Source organism: Tribolium castaneum, chromosome 7 (assembly GCF_031307605.1).
Source record: "Tribolium castaneum strain GA2 chromosome 7, icTriCast1.1, whole genome shotgun sequence".
Classification (NCBI taxonomy): Eukaryota; Metazoa; Arthropoda; class Insecta; order Coleoptera; family Tenebrionidae; genus Tribolium; species Tribolium castaneum.
The window spans coordinates 7455471-7474975 of record NC_087400.1 but is presented as its reverse complement, the minus strand read 5'-3'; the positions used below and the strand labels follow the sequence as shown (position 1 = coordinate 7474975).

General features: G+C 32.6%; 1 protein-coding gene across 3 annotated transcripts in view; it reads left to right on the top strand.

Annotated features, from left to right (window-relative positions):
* rols (rolling pebbles) overlaps window positions 1-19505 on the top strand; it is a 141217-nt gene that overhangs the window by 1467 nt on the left and 120245 nt on the right. For all 3 annotated transcript variants that reach the window (XM_015978281.2, XM_064357786.1, XM_064357784.1), the window contains exon 2: window positions 12119-12263. In XM_015978281.2, the coding sequence (XP_015833767.1) occupies window positions 12134-12263 (130 nt within the window). In that variant the 5' untranslated portion in view covers window positions 12119-12133. The remainder of the gene's footprint in view (window positions 1-12118; window positions 12264-19505) is intronic.

Genomic DNA, 19505 nt, shown 5'->3' with positions numbered 1-19505 from the left:
TTTAATTTTTTCTATAATTTTGTGCGTCTGCTGGCATAAAATTAAAAAATCGCAGTGCGCTTGGTTTTCAAGATATTGAGTTGGAATTTTGTCTATGTGTAAACAACTGTCGGGGGTATCTTTCGGCGACAAGACTATTCATTTGCACTGTAGCATTATTATGCTGTGACATATTCATTTTGGTGAACTTTGAAGGACCATAACTTGATTTTTTCAAATAGCACCCTCTGTATTTTATTACTGAGTATTATTTAGCATCTCATTTTACATCTTTTTTACCACTTAATTTTTTTTTCAAAAGTTGATAGTCTCAGAGATAACTCGATCGTGGTAAAAAAGATGTAAAATGAGACGCTGAATAATAATTAGTAATAAAATGCAGGAGGTGCTATTTAAAAAAATCAAATTATGGTTCTTCAAAATTTACCAAAATGAATGTATCACAGCAAAGTGATGATATAATGCAAATGTATGTTCTTTTCACCAAAAGATACTTCAGACATTTGTTTACCTACGGACAAAGTCCCAACTTGATATCCCAAAAACCAAGGGTATTGCGATTTTTTAATAATGTGAATACAGACGCACTAAATTGTAGAAAAAATTAAATAATTTCTAAACGGTTACAATAAATTGCAAAAACTAAACTGACTTATAAATCCTAAAAAAGTGCAAATTTAAGTATGTACAAATATACAGGGAGTGCCATTTAAAAAACTATGTTAAAGGCTGCACAGTAAAATTGACACACCCTGTATAAGGCAAAATAATTTTAAAACGTACACTTTGACTTCCCATTTGCAGTGCAATTTAATTTATTTCGATATCTTTGACAGTGCAAGCACGCCCATATCAATGACTCACCCTGTATATCACATTTTGTACAAGTATCAGGTATTAAATTTTTTGCCTGAAATTAGAGGGTTAAGCTCACTAGACTTTTTCTTAAGAACTTGGTTTTGTCCTAGAAAATTTTAAACTTAGGTATACCATCACGTGTAGCGCGTCATTTTACGTTTAGAAAATCGTGTTTCATACATTTTTAAGATTGATATCGAGTTTTTTTTTCGCTAGATTCAAGCATATTTTACACGCTTTTTATGTCTCTAGACATAATTAGACATAATTATTAATTATAATATTTATAAAAGTGCAGAAATATAAATACAGTGAAAATTTTAATTATATACAATTTTTTGCTAAAGCACATTTTTATAATATAAATAATTATTGAAGATTTATTTATAATTGTTCTGATTAAACATTAAAAAAGGTAGCTATACTAAAACCACATTTTTGGTGTTACTGGTTAAATAATTCGCCCATAAATAATGTGGTTAAAATTAAACATTAAACCGTAGTGAAGGAATTGAGGAAGAGCCATCTCAAACCTTTTAAAATTCTTAACTCTACAAACTACTAATGAACCGAAACGCTAAGTGCAATAACAGTCAGCTAAAATCTAAACTAGTCCATAAACAAGAAACTTAATTCAAATAGTTGGAAAATAGTGCAATTGGCGAAATACTAAAATCCCATGTTTTTATCGACTTGGTGGAAGTTTTAGTTTCATTCGCAGCCAAATTCCCAAAAGGAATCGCACTCAAGTTTCAATTTTCCCCAACATCTTACCACAATTCGGGAAACGCTATCTTTACCTCCAGGAATTAGAAACTCCCGATTTTGTTAATACTCACCTCCAACCTTTGTAAAGTTGAAATCCTCTCGTTTGGCGCAAATTGTCTCTAGTACGTCCGTGGTTCCGTGTCATAAACCGCAAAGGCTACATCTCCAAGCTTTCGAGCTATAAGTGGCTGCAGTGAAAAGCCCGTCATGTGTATAGCATTTCTGACCTCGACATGTACAAATTTGTCACGTCTTTGTCTCCGGATTATTCCGGACGCGCATGCCGCTGGTTGACGCTTTTGAACAAACGCAATTTATTACGCAAAAAGGCGATTTCTACACGGTGTAAAGTGTCGTATTTAAAGCGGGATCCAAAAATAAATCTGAATATAAAAACCGTTATTATCTCGGCGAACTGGTAAATAGACACGCAAGATTGCGCGTCTGCCATTAGCATATATATTGAACTTTGGTAAGGGAAGATTTTTACAAGGAAAGATGACATTTTCATTTTTATCATCCAAATATTTGGAGCGAGTTAGTCAAACTCTCTAGGCGAGGGGTTAGTGACATTTGGACGGGAGGATGCAGCACGAGCCGGTATTTCCCCTCTTTTTTAATCAGTTCCGACTCTCATTATGTCAACTGGGTGGTGATGGATCCCGAATTCTTGGCCCGATGGAATCAATGCGAAAATAATGACTTCCAGAAATAACGCTCATATAGGACAATAAATTAAATCAACAGACACTCTTTGTCAATCTGCAAGGGACAATTTAATTTGATGGTCTTGGAGCACCCTGTCGAGTTCAATGTTCGACACCCTTACAGATGTTTCCGATCTTTTTTCCACAAGATGCGAGACGTATGGCTTGTTTTTATTTACCGCCGATCGAAAATCTAGAGAATTCGGATTTCGGATTAAAGGGGAGGAAGTGGCCGCTAGCGGCGTAATCGAAAATATACAAAATTAAATTTAAAGGGTGAACAAACGGAAACACAATTTTTATGCTCAACAAACGTTTAAAAATAAAAAACAAATTAATGCAAAAACAAATGTAGTAACAATTATGAATGATTAAAAACATTAATTTTCAACCAGGAACTCAATTATTTCAAGGATATTTGCCTCCAAAAAGTCAAATAATGGAGAAATTAGTTCTAAATTCTTTTATTTATCTATTTTTTTCTGGGCTGATTTGGTTTAAGTTTGTTTTGTCCCAGCTCTTCTAGTCTCGCCAAAATCGGAGTTTTACAAATGCAAAAAAGGTAAAATTTTTAAACATTTATGCTTTTTACTATTAACATTTTTATATGACGATTATATTTGAGTCATAGTTTTCATTGTAAGTTCTCAGTAATCGATGTTTAAAATTTAAAAAAATACAAAATTTTGAAGATTTTTGACGTTTTTCTAAAATTGTTATCTACTTAACGAGTTTGGAAAGTGCAATTTCCCACATGAGCACTTTGTTTGCTACACGAGCGTAGCGAGTGCTGCATAAAGTGCGAATGTAGGAAATTGCTTTACAAACAAGTTAGGTACAATATTTTTTGTAACGAATATTTAAAAAAAAAATAAAAAATTTTTTTTGAATAATTTAGTTCTTTTTGCTGATGTTGGTCAAACAATCGTCATATTGTCATGAACTGTCACTTATCATAAAAAACAGTATCATTTTTATTTCAACGGTAGCGATACCAACCTATTAAATGTCCAAACACTGGAGCCTGTGAGAAATAGCTATCTAAAAGCTATGATTACAAAAAACTATTTTCCTATCGTAATTACGATGGTGCCGGAATTGTCGTTCGAGCTTAATAGTCTCGCCGTAATCGGCGCTTGAAAAGTGCAATGAGACACGATTTTTAAACTTTTCAAACATTTTTTAGTGGTTTTTATATAACGGTGGCACCATTTCCGGAGTTTTGGTGATGGTTTTAATAGTGTCGCCGTAATCGGCGTTAGAAAACTGCTACAATACAAAAAATGCAAAAAATTTCTACGTTTTTGGCGATTTTCTAGGAAACTTTATGGCGATGACGTTTGTGTCGAAGCTTTCGCTCTAGCTTTTATATTATCTCTGTAATCGGTGTTTGAATGTGCAAAATAGTTTTCACTTTTTATAATTTCAAAGAAAACACATAAAACTTTTAAAATTATTTTTTTTATTTTAAGAGGTTTTTAAAAATTAAACATTTAAAAACAATTTTTTTCCTAAAAGCCATTTTTGTATGCCGATTACTATGAAGCCAAGTCTTTGGTCTAGCTTTAGTAATGTCGTCGTAATCGGCAATAGAAAACTGGAAAAATGCAAAAAAATGCCAAATTTTTAAAGGCTTTTGACGTTTTTCTAGGAAACTATATGGCGATTACGTTGGTGTCACTGTGCTCGTAGTAGAAGTTTTTGCTCTAGCTTTTATAGTGTTTCTGTAATCGTTGTTTAAAAAAGCAGAATAGTTTTCAGTTTTCATAGTTTCATCGTTTCATAGAAAACGTATATACTTTTTAAAAAACAATTTTTGTTTTTAAAAGGTTTTTAGCGTTTTTCTAAAAACCATTTTTGTATGGCGATTACTATGAAGCCAAGTCTTTGGTCTAACATTAGTTATGTCGTCGTAATCGGCAATAGAAAACTGCAAAAAATGCTAAATTTTTAAAGGCTTTTGACGTTTTTCTAGGAAACTATATGGCGATTACGTTGGTGTCACTGTACTCGTAGTAGAAGTTTTCGCTCTAGCTTTTATAATGTTTCTGTAATCGTTGTTTAAAAGAGCAGAATAGTTCACTTTTCGTAGTTTCATCGTTCCATAGAAAACGTATAAACTTTTTAAAATAAAATTTGTGTTTTTTAAAGGTTTTCAGCGTTTTTCTATAAACTGTCTTTGTATGGCGATTACTATGAAGTCGAGTTTTCGTTCTAGCAATAGTAATGTCGCCGTAATCGGCCTTAAAAAACTGCAAAATGCAAAATTTTTAAAGGCTTTTCTCATGTTTCTAGGACACTATATTGCGATTATATTGGTGTCAACTCTAGCTTTTATAGTGCCTCTGTAATCGGTGTTCAAAAGTGCATAATAGCTTTTACTTTACATAGTTTCAACGTTTCATTAAAAACGCATAAACTTTTTAAAAATAAGTTTTTGATTTTAAAAGGTTTTTAGCTTTTTTCTATTAAACTATCTTTGTATGGCGATTACTATGACGCCGAGTTTTCGCTCTTGCTTTAATAGTGTCTTGGTAATCGGCAATTGCAAAAAATCATAATTTTAAATGGTTTATAGCGTTATTCTAAAAAAGAGTTTTGAAATTTCGTAATTTTACGCTGAAAAAATTGAAAACTAGAGAACAAGCAAAATTATTTGCTCTAAGACATTCTTGTACTGAATCATAATTTTGATAAAATTTTCCATTTAGAACTTAAATTTAGGAGTTTTTATTTTTAAAATTGTGCCGTACAGATTAGTCCATATGTGTTTGAACCTTAAAGATTAAAAAAATAATCTGCTGTTTGTGCATGTTAGCTACGAAAAGAATTTTCCGAAACATTTTGTCCCAAAATAGAACGGAATGTTCTAATGTCCATCTAAATTCCTCATTCTCCCTAACCCCGGCTTGTGATAAAAAAATATCGAATTTATTTTCTATAAATGTCAATAAATACCTGAAGCCTTCGGGAATCGGAAATATTTCTCTTTCAATATCGGCCGAGCGATGATTCGTAATGTTTTTCGTCGATTCTAGAATTTTTCTTATAGAAATAGGAAACTTAAAGAATACGAGAATGTAATTTCGGTCTTTTCTTCCGGATCTGTTGAAGGCTGAGGTAAAAAAAGACAATAAAATAGTGAGAAAATTGTCACCAAGAACGCGAACGCCGTTCATCGTTGCGGAAATTCAGTCTCGCCGTTTGACGTCACATCCTGTGGAATTCTGTCTTTCCGGTAAGCTCGGAATGTCATCGTAAAACACAACCTTTTGTACTGCAATTTCACTAAATCCTGAAAATTTCCAGCAGGACAATACGGTCCTGTTCACCAAAAATAACGTTAATTTCCCGTCCTGTGTTTAATTAATATTGTAATAACCCTTCCGCTGTGTGCTTGAAAAAGCTCTCGTCGTGAAGATAACACAAAATCAATCTTATTTTCCAACAGAAATTACGAAAATTTGTCAGGAGATAAGTCGCGACCGACGAACGAAAGAAAGAATCCTTTCCCTTCACGGCCCATTAGCCTCGAACAGAAATAAATCTGAGGGTTGAGTTCGGGTATAAAGTGACAGTTTTTCGTATAATACTGATATATCTAGCGAAAGTTTCGACGAAAAACGACATACATAGTGATGAGCGGGCAAATATTTACCGGAAAAAACTGAAATATTTTCCCTTGTTGATGCGTAAAATTAAAACCGCCCTTACACGGCTTTCCACCGCTCGTTATTAAATTAATGATGAAAAGGATATTTCCGGGGAAATAGAGCAATGAAACTCTCCTTAAACCGCAAAACAAATTGGTATCGAATATTCGGATTTTTTCATTTATTTTTTGCTTCAGTTAATAGTTAGGCGCCACATACGGTTAGGTGTGTCACACTCGTGTCATTCTATTAATACCCGGAGACTTGTAACTAAATTAGGAATTGCAGCGTTGCCAAAAATTATGGTATTGCCGGAAAACCAAGAAAATTTGCTTGAGGCGTTGTGTTGTAAAGTTCCGGGCCATAGAATTAACCCGGATCTGAATTCCGGTTTGATACACCCGGAGCCAGGTGAAATGTTTCGCTCGACAGAGCTGAAGAAATAATCTGGAGAATGATCCGATATCCATTAAGTAAGAGGAGTTTGTTGACTATCCTAGCTTATCCTCTAATCAAGTCCTTTTAATGATTAGTTTTCATCTCTGCTGTGTCACGTTTTCGCGCCGAAACTTCCGATTGTTTCGATATCTCCATTATCCTGGGACTAATTCCCTCCCTTTTGTATCATCTTATCGGTACTTTTCTTGTATCTGTTTACCGTGCACGAGTTAACAAGTTCCCAACAAAACCCGAGCTTTGATAAAATTCATAAACTCGCTAAAGCTCGTTCTTGTTTTGTGTCAGCTTCAACGCACTAACTTGCTTTCATTGTTGCCGTCTTGACGATGTAACAAAGCTTTATGTAAATGTAACTAAATAATATTTAGTCAGTTTGCGAGCTTTGCTACAATAGTTGCGACTACCTACTAAAGACAAATAGCAAATGAGATAATAAACTGAATTATTACGCGTACAGCGACATTTTATCTTATGCAGAGATTGTCTTGTTACAGGAAAATTTATTGCGCTGAAAGTTTGATGTCATGATTATTTATTTATTAGTTGAGCAAAAACTAAGTTTCTAATTATTAATTACACATCTGACGCTAAATGTTCAACACAACTTTGCAGAAAATGATGCGGTTTTGTTGCAAAACCGCTCTATTATTATTGATCAAACAAATGTAACACCAAAGATACGGCATATTTTCATTAAAGCACTAATTAAAAAAGAATTATTTTAACAATTTCCTAACAAAGCTTTCGTGTAATTTCTATTCAACCAATTCTAGCACATTTAAGGTCTAAATAGGTAGGCATAAAAAATGCAGTGAGAGCTTGAGATAGAAATTCAAGACCTGTTTTCTAAGTTTCTCCCTTCATTAAACAAAAAAGAAAACAAAATTTGAAAAAGTTTTTGGGTTGGCGTTTTTTTAAGAAGGTATTCTATACCTACGGCGATTACTGTGGTGTCAGAGTTTTAGTTTTTGCTCCAATAGTGTCGCCGTAATCGGCGTTCGAATATCGCAAAGCGTTAAAATTTAATGATTTAGGCGTTTTCCTAAGAAATTATTTTATGCAAAAAAGTTAATTGTTTTAATATTTTTGTCGATTTTTTAAGAAGCTGTTTAATATGGCAATAAGGATGGTGTCAACACTAATAATGTCGCCGTAATCGGCATTTAACAAAGTTTTAAGAGCTTTTTGATGGTTTTAGGAAACTATATATTTTATTAGGCAACGCTTACGATGATGCCGTAATAGTGTCGCTGTAATCGGCCTTTGAATCTTGGCTTGTGTCAGCTTCAACGCACTAACTTCATAACCGTCTTGACGATGTAGCACAGCTTTATGTAAATCAAACTAAATAGTATTTAGGTAGTCAGTTTGCAAGCTTTGCTACAATAGTTGCTTGTACCTACTAAAGACAAATAGCGAATGAGATAATAGGTGCACTGAATTATTACGCGTACAGCGACATTTTGTCTTGGACGGAAACTAATGCTAATTTTGCAGAGATTGCTTTGTTACGAGAAAATTTATTGTGCTGAAAGTGTTATGCCATTATAATTTATTTATACAAGTAGAGGAAAAACTAAGTTTCCATTTATTAATCATACAACTATTTTTACCCAGCAATTCGCTGTAGTGCCACTAAGAAAATATTTTGAGACGGCGATTACGGTGGTGACAAAGTTTTAGTTCTAGCTCCAACAGTGACACCGTAATCGGCTTTTGAACGTGCAAAAGTCATAATTTTATAATGTTTTATACGTTTTTCTAATAAACTATTTTATACGTAGATTACGAGGGTGCGAGAGTTTTAGTTCAAGCTCCAATAGTGTCGCTGTAATCGGCGTTCGAAAAATGCAAATAAATCAAGATTTTAAAATGGTTCTTACTTTTTTCTAATAAACTATTTTTATACGGCGATTACAATAGTGCCAAAGCTTTTGCTCTAGCTTTAATAAGAGTGTCGCCGTAATCGGCGTTTAAAAAAAACCGTAAAAAACAGAAAGTTTTAAGAGCTTTATCACATTTTTCCAAGAACTAAATATTTTTAGGTAGCCACTAAGAAAGTATTTTGAGACGGCGATTACGGTGGTGACAAAGTTTTAGTTCTAGCTCCAACAGTGACACCGTAATCGGCTTTTGAACGTGCAAAAGTCATAATTTTATAATGTTTTATACGTTTTTCTAATAAACTATTTTATACGTAGATTACGAGGGTGCGAGAGTTTTAGTTCAAGCACCAATAGTGTCGCTGTAATCGGCGTTCGAAAAATGCAAATAAATCAAGATTTTAAAATGGTTCTTACTTTTTTCTAATAAACTATTTTTATACGGCGATTACAATAGTGCCAAAGCTTTTGCTCTAGCTTTAATAAGAGTGTCGCCGTAATCGGCGTTTAAAAAAAACCGTAAAAAACAGAAAGTTTTAAGAGCTTTATCACATTTTTCCAAGAACTAAATATTTTTAGGTAGCCACTAAGAAAGTATTTTGAGACGGCGATTACGGTGGTGACAAAGTTTTAGTTCTAGCTCCAACAGTGACACCGTAATCGGCTTTTGAACGTGCAAAAGTCATAATTTTATAATGTTTTAGACGTTTTTCTAAGAAACGATTTTTATACGCCGATTACGTTGGTGTCGGAGTTTGAGTTCTAGCTCCACGAGTGTCGCCGTAAACGGCGTTCGAAAAGTGAAAAAAATCAAAATTTTAAAATGGTTTAGACGTTTTTCTAATGAACTATTTTTATACGGCGATTACAATGGTGCCAAAGCTATTGCTCTAGCTTTAATAATAGTATCGCCGTAATCGGCTTTTGAACGTGCAAAAGTCATAATAATATAATATTTTAGATGTTTTTCTAAGAAGAAACGATTTTTATACGCCGATTACGATGGTGTCGGAGTTTTAATTCTAGCTCCAATAGTGTCGCTGTAATCGGCGTTCAAAAAGTGCAAAAAAAAATTTTAAAATGGTTCTAACGTTTTACTAATGAACTATTTTTATACGGCGATTACAATGGTGCCACAGCTATTGTTCCAGCTTTAATAATTGTCTCGCCGTAATCGGTCTTTAAAAAAAACGTAAAAAACTGAAAGTTTTAAGAGCTTTATGACACTTTTCCAAGAACTATTTTTAGGCGGCGATTACGATGGTACCGCAATAGTGTCGCAGTAATCGGCGTTTGACGATGTAACAAAGCTTTATCTAAATTAAACTAAATAATATTTAGGTAATCAGTCTGCTACTACCTACTAAAGACAAATAGCGATTGAGATAATAAACTGAATTATTATACGTGCAGTGGCATTTTGTCTTGGGCGGAAACTAATGCTAACTTTGGAGAGATTGCATTGTTACGAGAAAATTTATTGTGCTGACAGTGTTATGCCATTATAATTTATTTATACAAGTAGAAGAAAAACTAAGTTTCTAATTATTAATCACACAACTATTTTTACCCAGCGATTACGGTAGACTTGAAATTTTCGCTGCAACTCCACTAAGAAAGTATTTTGATACGGCGATTACGGTGGTGACGAAGTTTTAGTTCTAGCTCCAACAGTGACACCTTAATCGAATTTTGAACGTGCAAAAGTTATAATTTTATAATGTTTTAGATGTTTTTCGAAGAATCGATTTTTATACGCCGATTACGATGGTGTCGGAGTTTGAGTTCTAGCTCCACGAGTGTCGCCGTAATCGGCGTTCGAAAAGTGAAAAAAATAAAAATTTTAAAATGGTTTAAACGTTTTTCTGACGAACTATTTTTATACGGCGATTACAATGGTGCCAAAGCTATTGCTCTAGCTTTAATAATAGTATCGCCGTAATCGGCTTTTGAACGTGCAAAAGTCATAATAATATAATATTTTAGATGTTTTTCTAAGAAGAAACGATTTTTATACGCCGATTACGATGGTGTCGGAGTTTTAATTCTAGCTCCAATAGTGTCGCTGTAATCGGCGTTCAAAAAGTGCAAAAAAAACAAAATTTTAAAATGGTTTAGACGTTTTTTTTATACGGCGATTACAATGGTGCCACAGCTATTGTTCTAGCTTTAATAATTGTCTCGCCGTAATCGGTCTTTAAAAAAAACGTAAAAAACTGAAAGTTTTAAGAGCTTTATGACATTTTTCCAAGAACTACTACCTACTAAAGACAAATAGCGAATGAGATAATAAACTGAATTATTACGCGTGCAGTGACATTTTGTAATGCTAATTTAGCTGTCTTGTTACGAGAAAATTTATTTCGCTGAAAGTTCTATTCCATTATTATTTATTTTAATAAATAGAGTAAAAATAAAGTTTCTAATTATTAATTACACATCTGACGCCAAATGTTCAACACAACTTTGTACAAAATGATGCGGTTTTGTTACAAAACCGCTCTATTATTGATCAAGCAGCAACAGCAACACCAGAGATACGGGTATATTTTATAAACTAATTAAAGCACTAATTAAAATAGAATTAATTTTAATAAGGTTTTGCCTCTTGACAAAGCTTGCGGCCCGTTTTTAACTGTCTTTTCTGTGTGGGTAATTAATAAGGGATGGAAATTCAAGATCTGGTGAAAAGTTTAAGATTCCAAATGTTCAAACATAAGAAACAAACAAGATTTTTCGAATATAATTACAAAAAATGTGTTGCTCCCTTTGCAACTCATCCTCGGCGTTTTCGCACAATACCGTCGAATTAAACAAATTTCCCGCAACAAAAAAACGTAAACACGAGGCGCGGTGTTGTCGATTTCAAGAATACGCTTTAATGCCCACGACGTGGCAATAAATCACGATCAGAGCACACAATGGTCCCACTGCAATATTTAAAAAATACAAACTCGCAACAAACAGCGTCCTGATGGTGATATATTAATTGAGGATGATTTCGATAAAAGATGATGGATGGGGAGTGCATTGCGCGACGCCACTGCCTGTTAAGCCACGTCTCGACGCCCCGAGACAAATATAAATAGACATGGCAGGGAATTCCTTTCGCCTAGACGGGGGCTATAATTAGCAGCCCCCCTGCGAACTTTTACGCACAAAGACGCGGTGTATATTTACATAAATTTTTAGTTCAATCTCGCGGCCGAGATTTAACTTAAAACAGATTTCTGGAGTTGTGGTGAAGTAAACTGGCGAATTTTGTAGGTTTCCACTGAGAGCGTCCTCGTGCTTTGACCCCAAGTCGCTAGAAAGCGCTCGAAATGGTTCTAAACTGGAATAAATCAATTCCAGTGGCCGCGTATTGTTAAAAAATGATAAATATAGTTGTTCTGATTGGTAATCATGGAGCGTAATTTATCAAAACAATTTAATTACTAAATATGAAAGTATACCGACGATATTAAGTAACATATCAAATAAATTGGCTTTTATAACCGGCCAGAATCAATATAATTTGTTAACATCATAACGCTCATTAAAATTAAGAAACCGTCTAAATTTATAGCACAAGAAATTAATTTACTTCCAACTATGAAATAATTGACTTAATTAAAACAAAAATTCCTTATCTCGGCACAAATCATTTTTCCAGACTTGTCCGTATAATTGAACAAGAATTATTTTTTCACGATTGAGGAGAGATAAGTAACTGTAACTTGTCAATCTTTTTGCAATACTAATACATAAAATCTTTAATTATTAAGTGTTTTTATTATTATTGTTTCAGAGTTCGGAAAAAAATATGGCGATGCGTGAAAGTATGGAATTTGACAGTTTTATGGATTGTGACAGTATTGCGGCTTCAACGGAGGAGATTTTATGGTCAGACGATGAAACCATCATTGCAGAACAGGAAAATATTTGGCATCAAGGTAGGGATGTTGTGAAAAATAAAAAAAAAATAGAAAACTATTAGCGCGTATTCTGTAACGTTTTTAACGGACTGTTAAAAATAACAAAATTGTATAGAAAAAAAACAGAACACCAGGTTGGTATTTATACTGAAAATTTACAGCTATTGCAAATCTGTTGAATGTTTTACAAATGAGAGAAAAGAGAACTAAAACTTACGGAGTTAATATTTTAATACAGCTAGGACTAAATGCCTATGTTAGATTAAAGCTTTCTTAAAAATACAGAACTTTTAAGATTATAGCTTGTTCTTACAGGTCTTTACAATCTTGGCCTGTAATATAGAAAAAACATTAAATTACATATTGTTGTTGTTTACAGGTAATTTATACAGGGATTCTATTAGCGTGTATAAAAAAACATTTTGTTACAGAATAACTTCCGTAGGTATAATTCGTAAAGTTACAAAAACCCGTAACATAGTTTAAAATGTTTTACCTTAACAAACAATTTAAAGTAAATTGTAGAAGAATTTACAAATCTGTTAATTTACATTAGAAAACTGTTATTGTTTGCAGAAATACTGTTACTTTTACTACCTCGTAAAGTTACAAAAATTGTAACATTGAGTTGTTTCATTTTAACAAAAAAATTAAAGTAAAGTCTTGCAGAATTTACAGTAAATATGTTAATTTTTATCAGAAAACAGTTTTACAGTACTGTTACTGTAGAGTCCAGTTCGTAAAGTTACACAAATTATATGGTAACATTAAAATGTTTTATCTTTACCAAAAATTTGAAGTGTACTGTGTTACAGAAACTCTGTTAGCGTGTATTAGTTATTAGTTTTTTATAGAACTGTTACTCTCGTAAGTATGATTCGTAAAGTTACAAGACTTGTAACTTTAAAAATTGTATCTTAGCCGAAAATTTAAAGTAAGTTGTTTACTTTTTATAGATGACTTGGGCTTCTTTATCGAAGTTTCTATTTTGTAACACCTACGTGCAACAGTTTTTACAGAATTATTCGTACTGTTACTGTAGAGACTAGTTCGTAAAGTTACACAAATTATATGGTAACATTAAAATGTTTTATCTTAACCAAAAATTTGAAGTGTTCTGTTGCAGAGTTTACAGAAACTCTGTTAGCGTGTATTAGTTATTAGTTTTTTATAGAACTATTACTGTCGTAAGTATGTTACGTAAAGTTACAAAGCTTGTAACTTTAAAAATTGTATCTTAGCCGAAAATTTAAAGAAAGTTGTTCACTTTTTATAGATGACTTGGGCTTCTTTATCGAAGTTTCCATTTTGTAACACTTACGTGCAATAGTTTTTACAGAAATAATCGTACTTTTACTGTGGAGTCTAGTTCGTAAAGTTATATAAATTGTTTGCCAAACTTTTTTTGTTTATTTTTTATGAGTTTTTAGATTTTCAGACTGTTAGAATATTTTTTACGATCTTAGAGACACCTATTTATTTTATACCTTTGTAAAAAATCTGAAAACAATCTCTGGACTAGTAACCACTCGTAGTTACTGATTTGTGTTTTAACAATTGTAAAGTTACAAATGGAGGACCAGAAGTTAAGCAGTGTAAGAAGTGAAATAATATTAAAATGAGATAATTAAGAATTTTCTGGTTTTTGAAAAAACTTGACTATTTTTTCTTTGAGTTTTGAGCAAAACACATAACAAAGCGAGTTACTCTTATTTTGGGAATATGCGTAAAAAATACAAATTAGTTTAAATTATTTATTTATTTAATTAGAGATTTGTAATTTTACAGATTCGTATGAGGCTTATCACTTATCAGTTATCGTTACCATAACTGATGTAAAAAAATCAGTAAAATTTCAGGGCCTGAATTATTAATGTCTGTCTATTCGTTGCACTAAAAGTAGAATTATGGTTTCGTTAATTAACTCGTCGCCGTTTAGTGCGACCTATCACCTAAGATTTACGGCTATTTTATTACCGCTTTTGAATAGCAAAGTTTGAGAAAAATTGCTCCCGACCTATGAATTTGTAGCCGTCAAGCTCGAGCTTTCGCGGTTAACATAAAAGCCTCCTAAAGAGTTAAAGACCACCGTCGTCGTGTTATTTTTACGTCAGGTCGTTTGTAGCATTAGTAATAGAGAATCAGTTAGTGTTATAATTACAACCGCGTAAATCTTGATTGAATCTCGTTGGAAATTGTTGGCGTATTTGCTGATATAATGGGGGCAATCAGACCGTCTCGAGGTTTGATTAGCGCCCCCGGTGATATCGGGAGCTGTTGAACGAGTCAACAAACCACCAATCATTTTCTACAACTAACTATCAGTGATAATTGTTTAATCTCTCGTTCAAAAAGTTGCGATTGTCGCTGACGACGACTGGTTGTAAGAATGCGGTTTTATTGTGGATGACTTTTTACACGAAATAAATGGTTTAATATGGCGCAAAATTTATAGCCGACGACGCTAAACGGCCGATTAAAAATGTTATACAAGGTGATTTAAGCAAAACGATTTTATTTCAAGTTTTTATTGCCCGTTTCGCAATTTGTAAAAGACCAAAGCGTAAGAGCAACAGTTTTTAATTACCTGAAACTTTTTCAGTAAATTGCGGTTCAAAGTTTCTACACTCACAGAGCCTCCAAAACTGTAATTTAGTGTGACACTTCCCCAGTTGATTATTAGCGGTTTTTGAGTATTTTGCATAAACATTACGTATAATTTTCGGTTTTTGGTATTCCAGCCATACCACGGACACTGGGTCAAGGTGCTAAATACGTCCTCGGTCTACAAAAAGCTCAAAAATTACTATTTTTCTATGTTTTCATGATTTAAATACGTAGTCCATAAGTAATTGTCCTGATTCACAAAAAGTGTATAAAACCACACCACCAGCCATTCCAGCACAAAAAAAACGGCTTTTTGCAAGAATACTCCGACTATTAGTCAAGTTCTGAAAAATTTTGCAAAATTGGGGTTTCATCCAAAAAATTGTCTTACACTCAGAATAAAAAAAATCACGCTTATGAGGCACAGAAACGCTACACAGATATACAGCGCCATAAGTTTCTTAAGTAAATACTGAATCCTTGCTATCCACCTGCAACGAACTTAATTAACAATTTTTGTGATAATTCTCTCACTTTTTCAATTTTTTGTCTTGAGAGATACACAAACACATATTCTCATATATTGCTTCTTGTCCCGAATCCGGAATTCGTAAAACCATGTCAGTGAGAAGTATTTTTTGTAAATCCAACTGCAAAATGAAATAAAACACCGTCGCCGGAAACCCAATTCCGTGATAAGCCAAAAGCGGGAAAGAAAAAACATAGAAATAATAAAAAAAGGGTGACCACGTTTCAAAATACGTCTTATAAACTTGCGGAGATAAATGAGTTTCATTCAAATCGCCCCAAATCGGTAAAAGTGTAACTTCCAAAGCTACGAACCAAAACAAGACAAAATAATATTTTCGATTGAATTTGAGTGATTTTTTCAAAATTTGGTTTTTAACACTTGGAGCTGAAGAATCGATCGTCCAAAAAAATCGACCACGTTTGTCGATTAATTCCTTAATGAGTTCTTTGTTAAGAAGTGTAACAAACTGGGATAAGAGAAGCTACAATAGAATTCTACACGGTGTTTGAGTTTGAAATAATACTCACATAGTGCGATAATATCAAGGCACATCCGTATTTTGTGAAAAAATCCAAGCTGAAATTTTTAAGCATGAAGTAACTTTCAAGGGTTAAACTGCACGTGTGAAAAATGAAAACAAGGCGGTTGTAATAATTGAGCGGTTTGCTGTAGCCATAATCGATAAAGATTTTTTTAATAAAAATGAAAGGATCGTCCATGTTTTGACCGTTTTCTAATAAAGATTTCAGTCGAATCTGGGTCAGTGAAGTTGATTGTTTTAGTTATTAACTTAATAAATTATGACTGTAATTGAAATCTAATTCAAGTGACATCAGAGTTTTAGACCTTAATTATTTATTTGTGAGGTTTGGTAAAAGATCGAGTCACAATGTAAAAACAAATTCCGATTTATTTATACATGTTATTTGTCGTTTCGCAACTTAAAAAAAATCGAAGCGTCAGAGCAACAAGTTTTAATGACCTGAAAATTTTCGTTAAATTTGGTTTCAAATTTTTACACTTACAGAGCCGCCAAAACAGTAATTTAGTGTGACACTTCCCCAATTGATTTTTAAGGGTTTTTGGCAATTTTGCATCAACATTAGATATAATTTTCGGTTTTTGGTGTTCCAACAATACCACGGACATTGGATCAAAGTGTTAGAAACGTCCTCAGTCTACAAAAAGCTAAATAATTTTTTTAATACACATATCAAAATATTCTGTAGGATGTATTTATTACATGATACACTTTTATAGAAGATGAAAACAGCTCAACAATTTGTCAACAAAACATTTACTGGGAATGAAAACAAGACATAGTCCAGCAACTTTGGAAAATTTAGAAAAAATTAGGTTTCCCATTTTTTATTTCAATAGATTTTCAGTATTAAGGCCAAAAAAGCAATTTTTGATCGCGGGACGTAGTAGGCCGAGCGACGCCTATTTTTTCTATTTTTACCATGCATTTATTACTTTACTGTGCATTTATTATTTTTACTGTGCATTTATTATTTCTATTATGCATTTACTATTTTTACTGTGCATTTATTATTTCTACTATGCGTTTATTATTTTTACAGTGCATTTATTATTTCTACTATGCATTTATTATTTTTACTGTGCATTTATTATTTCTACTATGCATTTATTACTTTACCGTGCATTTATTATTTTTACTGTACATTTATTATTTTTACAGTGCATTTATTATTTCTACTATGCATTTATTATTTTTACTGTGCATTTATTATTTCTACTATGCATTTATTACTTTACTGTGCATTTATTATTTCTACTATGCTTTTATTATTTTTACTGTGCATTTATTATTTTTACTGAGCATTTATTATATTTACTGATCAAAAATACTTTCGTTTTTGGTTTTCATAATTTATATCAACTAATTTAAGTTAATTTTTGTATTTCTTATGTTGTTTATGCGTTGTTTGCTTATTGTCATCACATAATGGCTTACACACACCAATAAATAAAAACACGCTAAACGTTAGATGAACATGAATATAACCTAACTTTTGATTTGCGCTTGTGTTTGCGCTTGCATCTATAGGATGTGCGTCATTTTGTTACGTCAGGTTAGTGAACCAATCAAAACACTGTGGGCGGGTTGGCCTATGACGTCATGATGACTTTAAATATATTTTTTAGGCATTCTTGCAAATTTTTGGATATAGATCTCATAGAAATTGTGTTGTTTTTCCTTGAAGTTTTATTATTGTTTTCAGCACTTGTCTCTAGATTATTTTGATGTGTATATGTATTTTTTAATGTTTTAAATACGTAGTCAAAAAGTAGTTGTCCTGCCTCCGAAAATGTGTATAAAATAAGACTACCACACATTCCAGCAACAAAAAATCCCATTTTTGTAACGTTATCCGTAGTCGTAGTCAAATTCTGTAAGTTTATGAAAAAAAATGTGCTTTCATAACAACTATTTCTTACATTGAGAATAAAAAACATGACAGTTATGAGGCATAAAAACGCTATGCAAATATATAGCGACATATTTCTTTTAAGAGAGAGTCGAATCTTTGCTATCCATCTAAAAAACATTATAATAGTATTTGAAAATAATTTTTTATTTCTCACTTTTTTAATTCTCTGTCTTGGGAGATGCAGAGGCGCATCTTTTTATAAATCCTGACTTGGTCTGAACTCGGGATGAGTGAAATTTGTTCACAGAGTAAAATTTTTTGTAAGTCCAACTGTAAAATCAAATAAAGTGCAATTGCAGGGATCCGAATTGCTGTATAAGCTACAAGCGGTAAAGTAGAGACATAAAAATAGTAAAAAACCGGTGACCAAATGCCAAAATATGTTTTATAAACTTGAGGAAACAAATGTGTCTCACTTAAATCACCCCAAACTGGTGAAACTATAATTCCCAAAGCTACAAACCAAAACAAGACAAAACAAAACTTTCGATTAAACTTGACCGAGTGTTTCACAATTTGATTTTTCACTCGTGGACTTGAAGAATCACTTTTCCAGAAAAGTGATCCACGTTCGCCAATCAATTCCTTGAAAAGTTTCTCGTTCAAGATTGTAAGAAACTGCGAGATGAGAAACTGAAGAGACAATAGACTGTGTTGATTGTAATGTACTCACATAGTGCATTAAAATTACTACACATCCGTATTTTGTGAAATAATCCAAACTGAAATTTTTGACCACGAAATAATTCTCAAGGATTAAAGTGCAGGTATGTAAAATGAACCCAAGGCGGTTGTAGTAATTGACTGGTTTGCTATAGCCATAATCTATGAAAATTTTTTTAATAAGGAGAAAGGGATCGTCTAATTCCCCAAAAAAAGTTCGTGCTTTTAGCTGAGACATTGATTATTTTCTGACATGATATTTAATTGAATTGGGTCAGTGGTAGATGATTGCTTTAGTTATCACATGAATAAATAATAAGAACGTATTTTAATCTAATATCTAGTAATAATGTTTATTTATTTGTGATTCAAAACGAAACAAATTATATAGTGAAAAATCAATTATTTAGCATTTTTCAGTTTATATAAACCTAGAGCATACGAACAACAGGTTTTAATCACCTGTAAATTTCAGATTAGTGATTTTTCTCCCTTACAGAACCTCCAAAATTACACCACTCCAAGATATCCTCAACGGTTTTAGGAATTCTAAGATAACCATAATACATAATATACAGCGTGTTAGGGAATGGTTTAGCAAAAATTTAAGGGTAAATAAAGAATGACAAGACAAATCAATTAAGCAAAATTTATAAAAATCAAAAATGCATAGTTTTCCCAAAAACTGGTTCTGAAATTAAAGTCCCAAATTTTGAGAACCGCTGAACTTGGATTATAAAAATTAGCGTAAATTTTAACATAATTGACAAAACAGCATAAATTAACTTCTTGGTCCACTACGTTATTCTTCTATTTCATTTTGTGTTGTTAATAAATTTTACAAAAAAAAACAAATATTTTTTGCCAGTACCGGGATTTGAACCACCCACACAAATGAACATGTTAACCACAATTTTGAAAAATTTTCAAAACGCCTATGCGCCACGATCTCCACATTGTTTAATGAAAAAAATAACTGGCTATAAATTTCCATAAGCCACA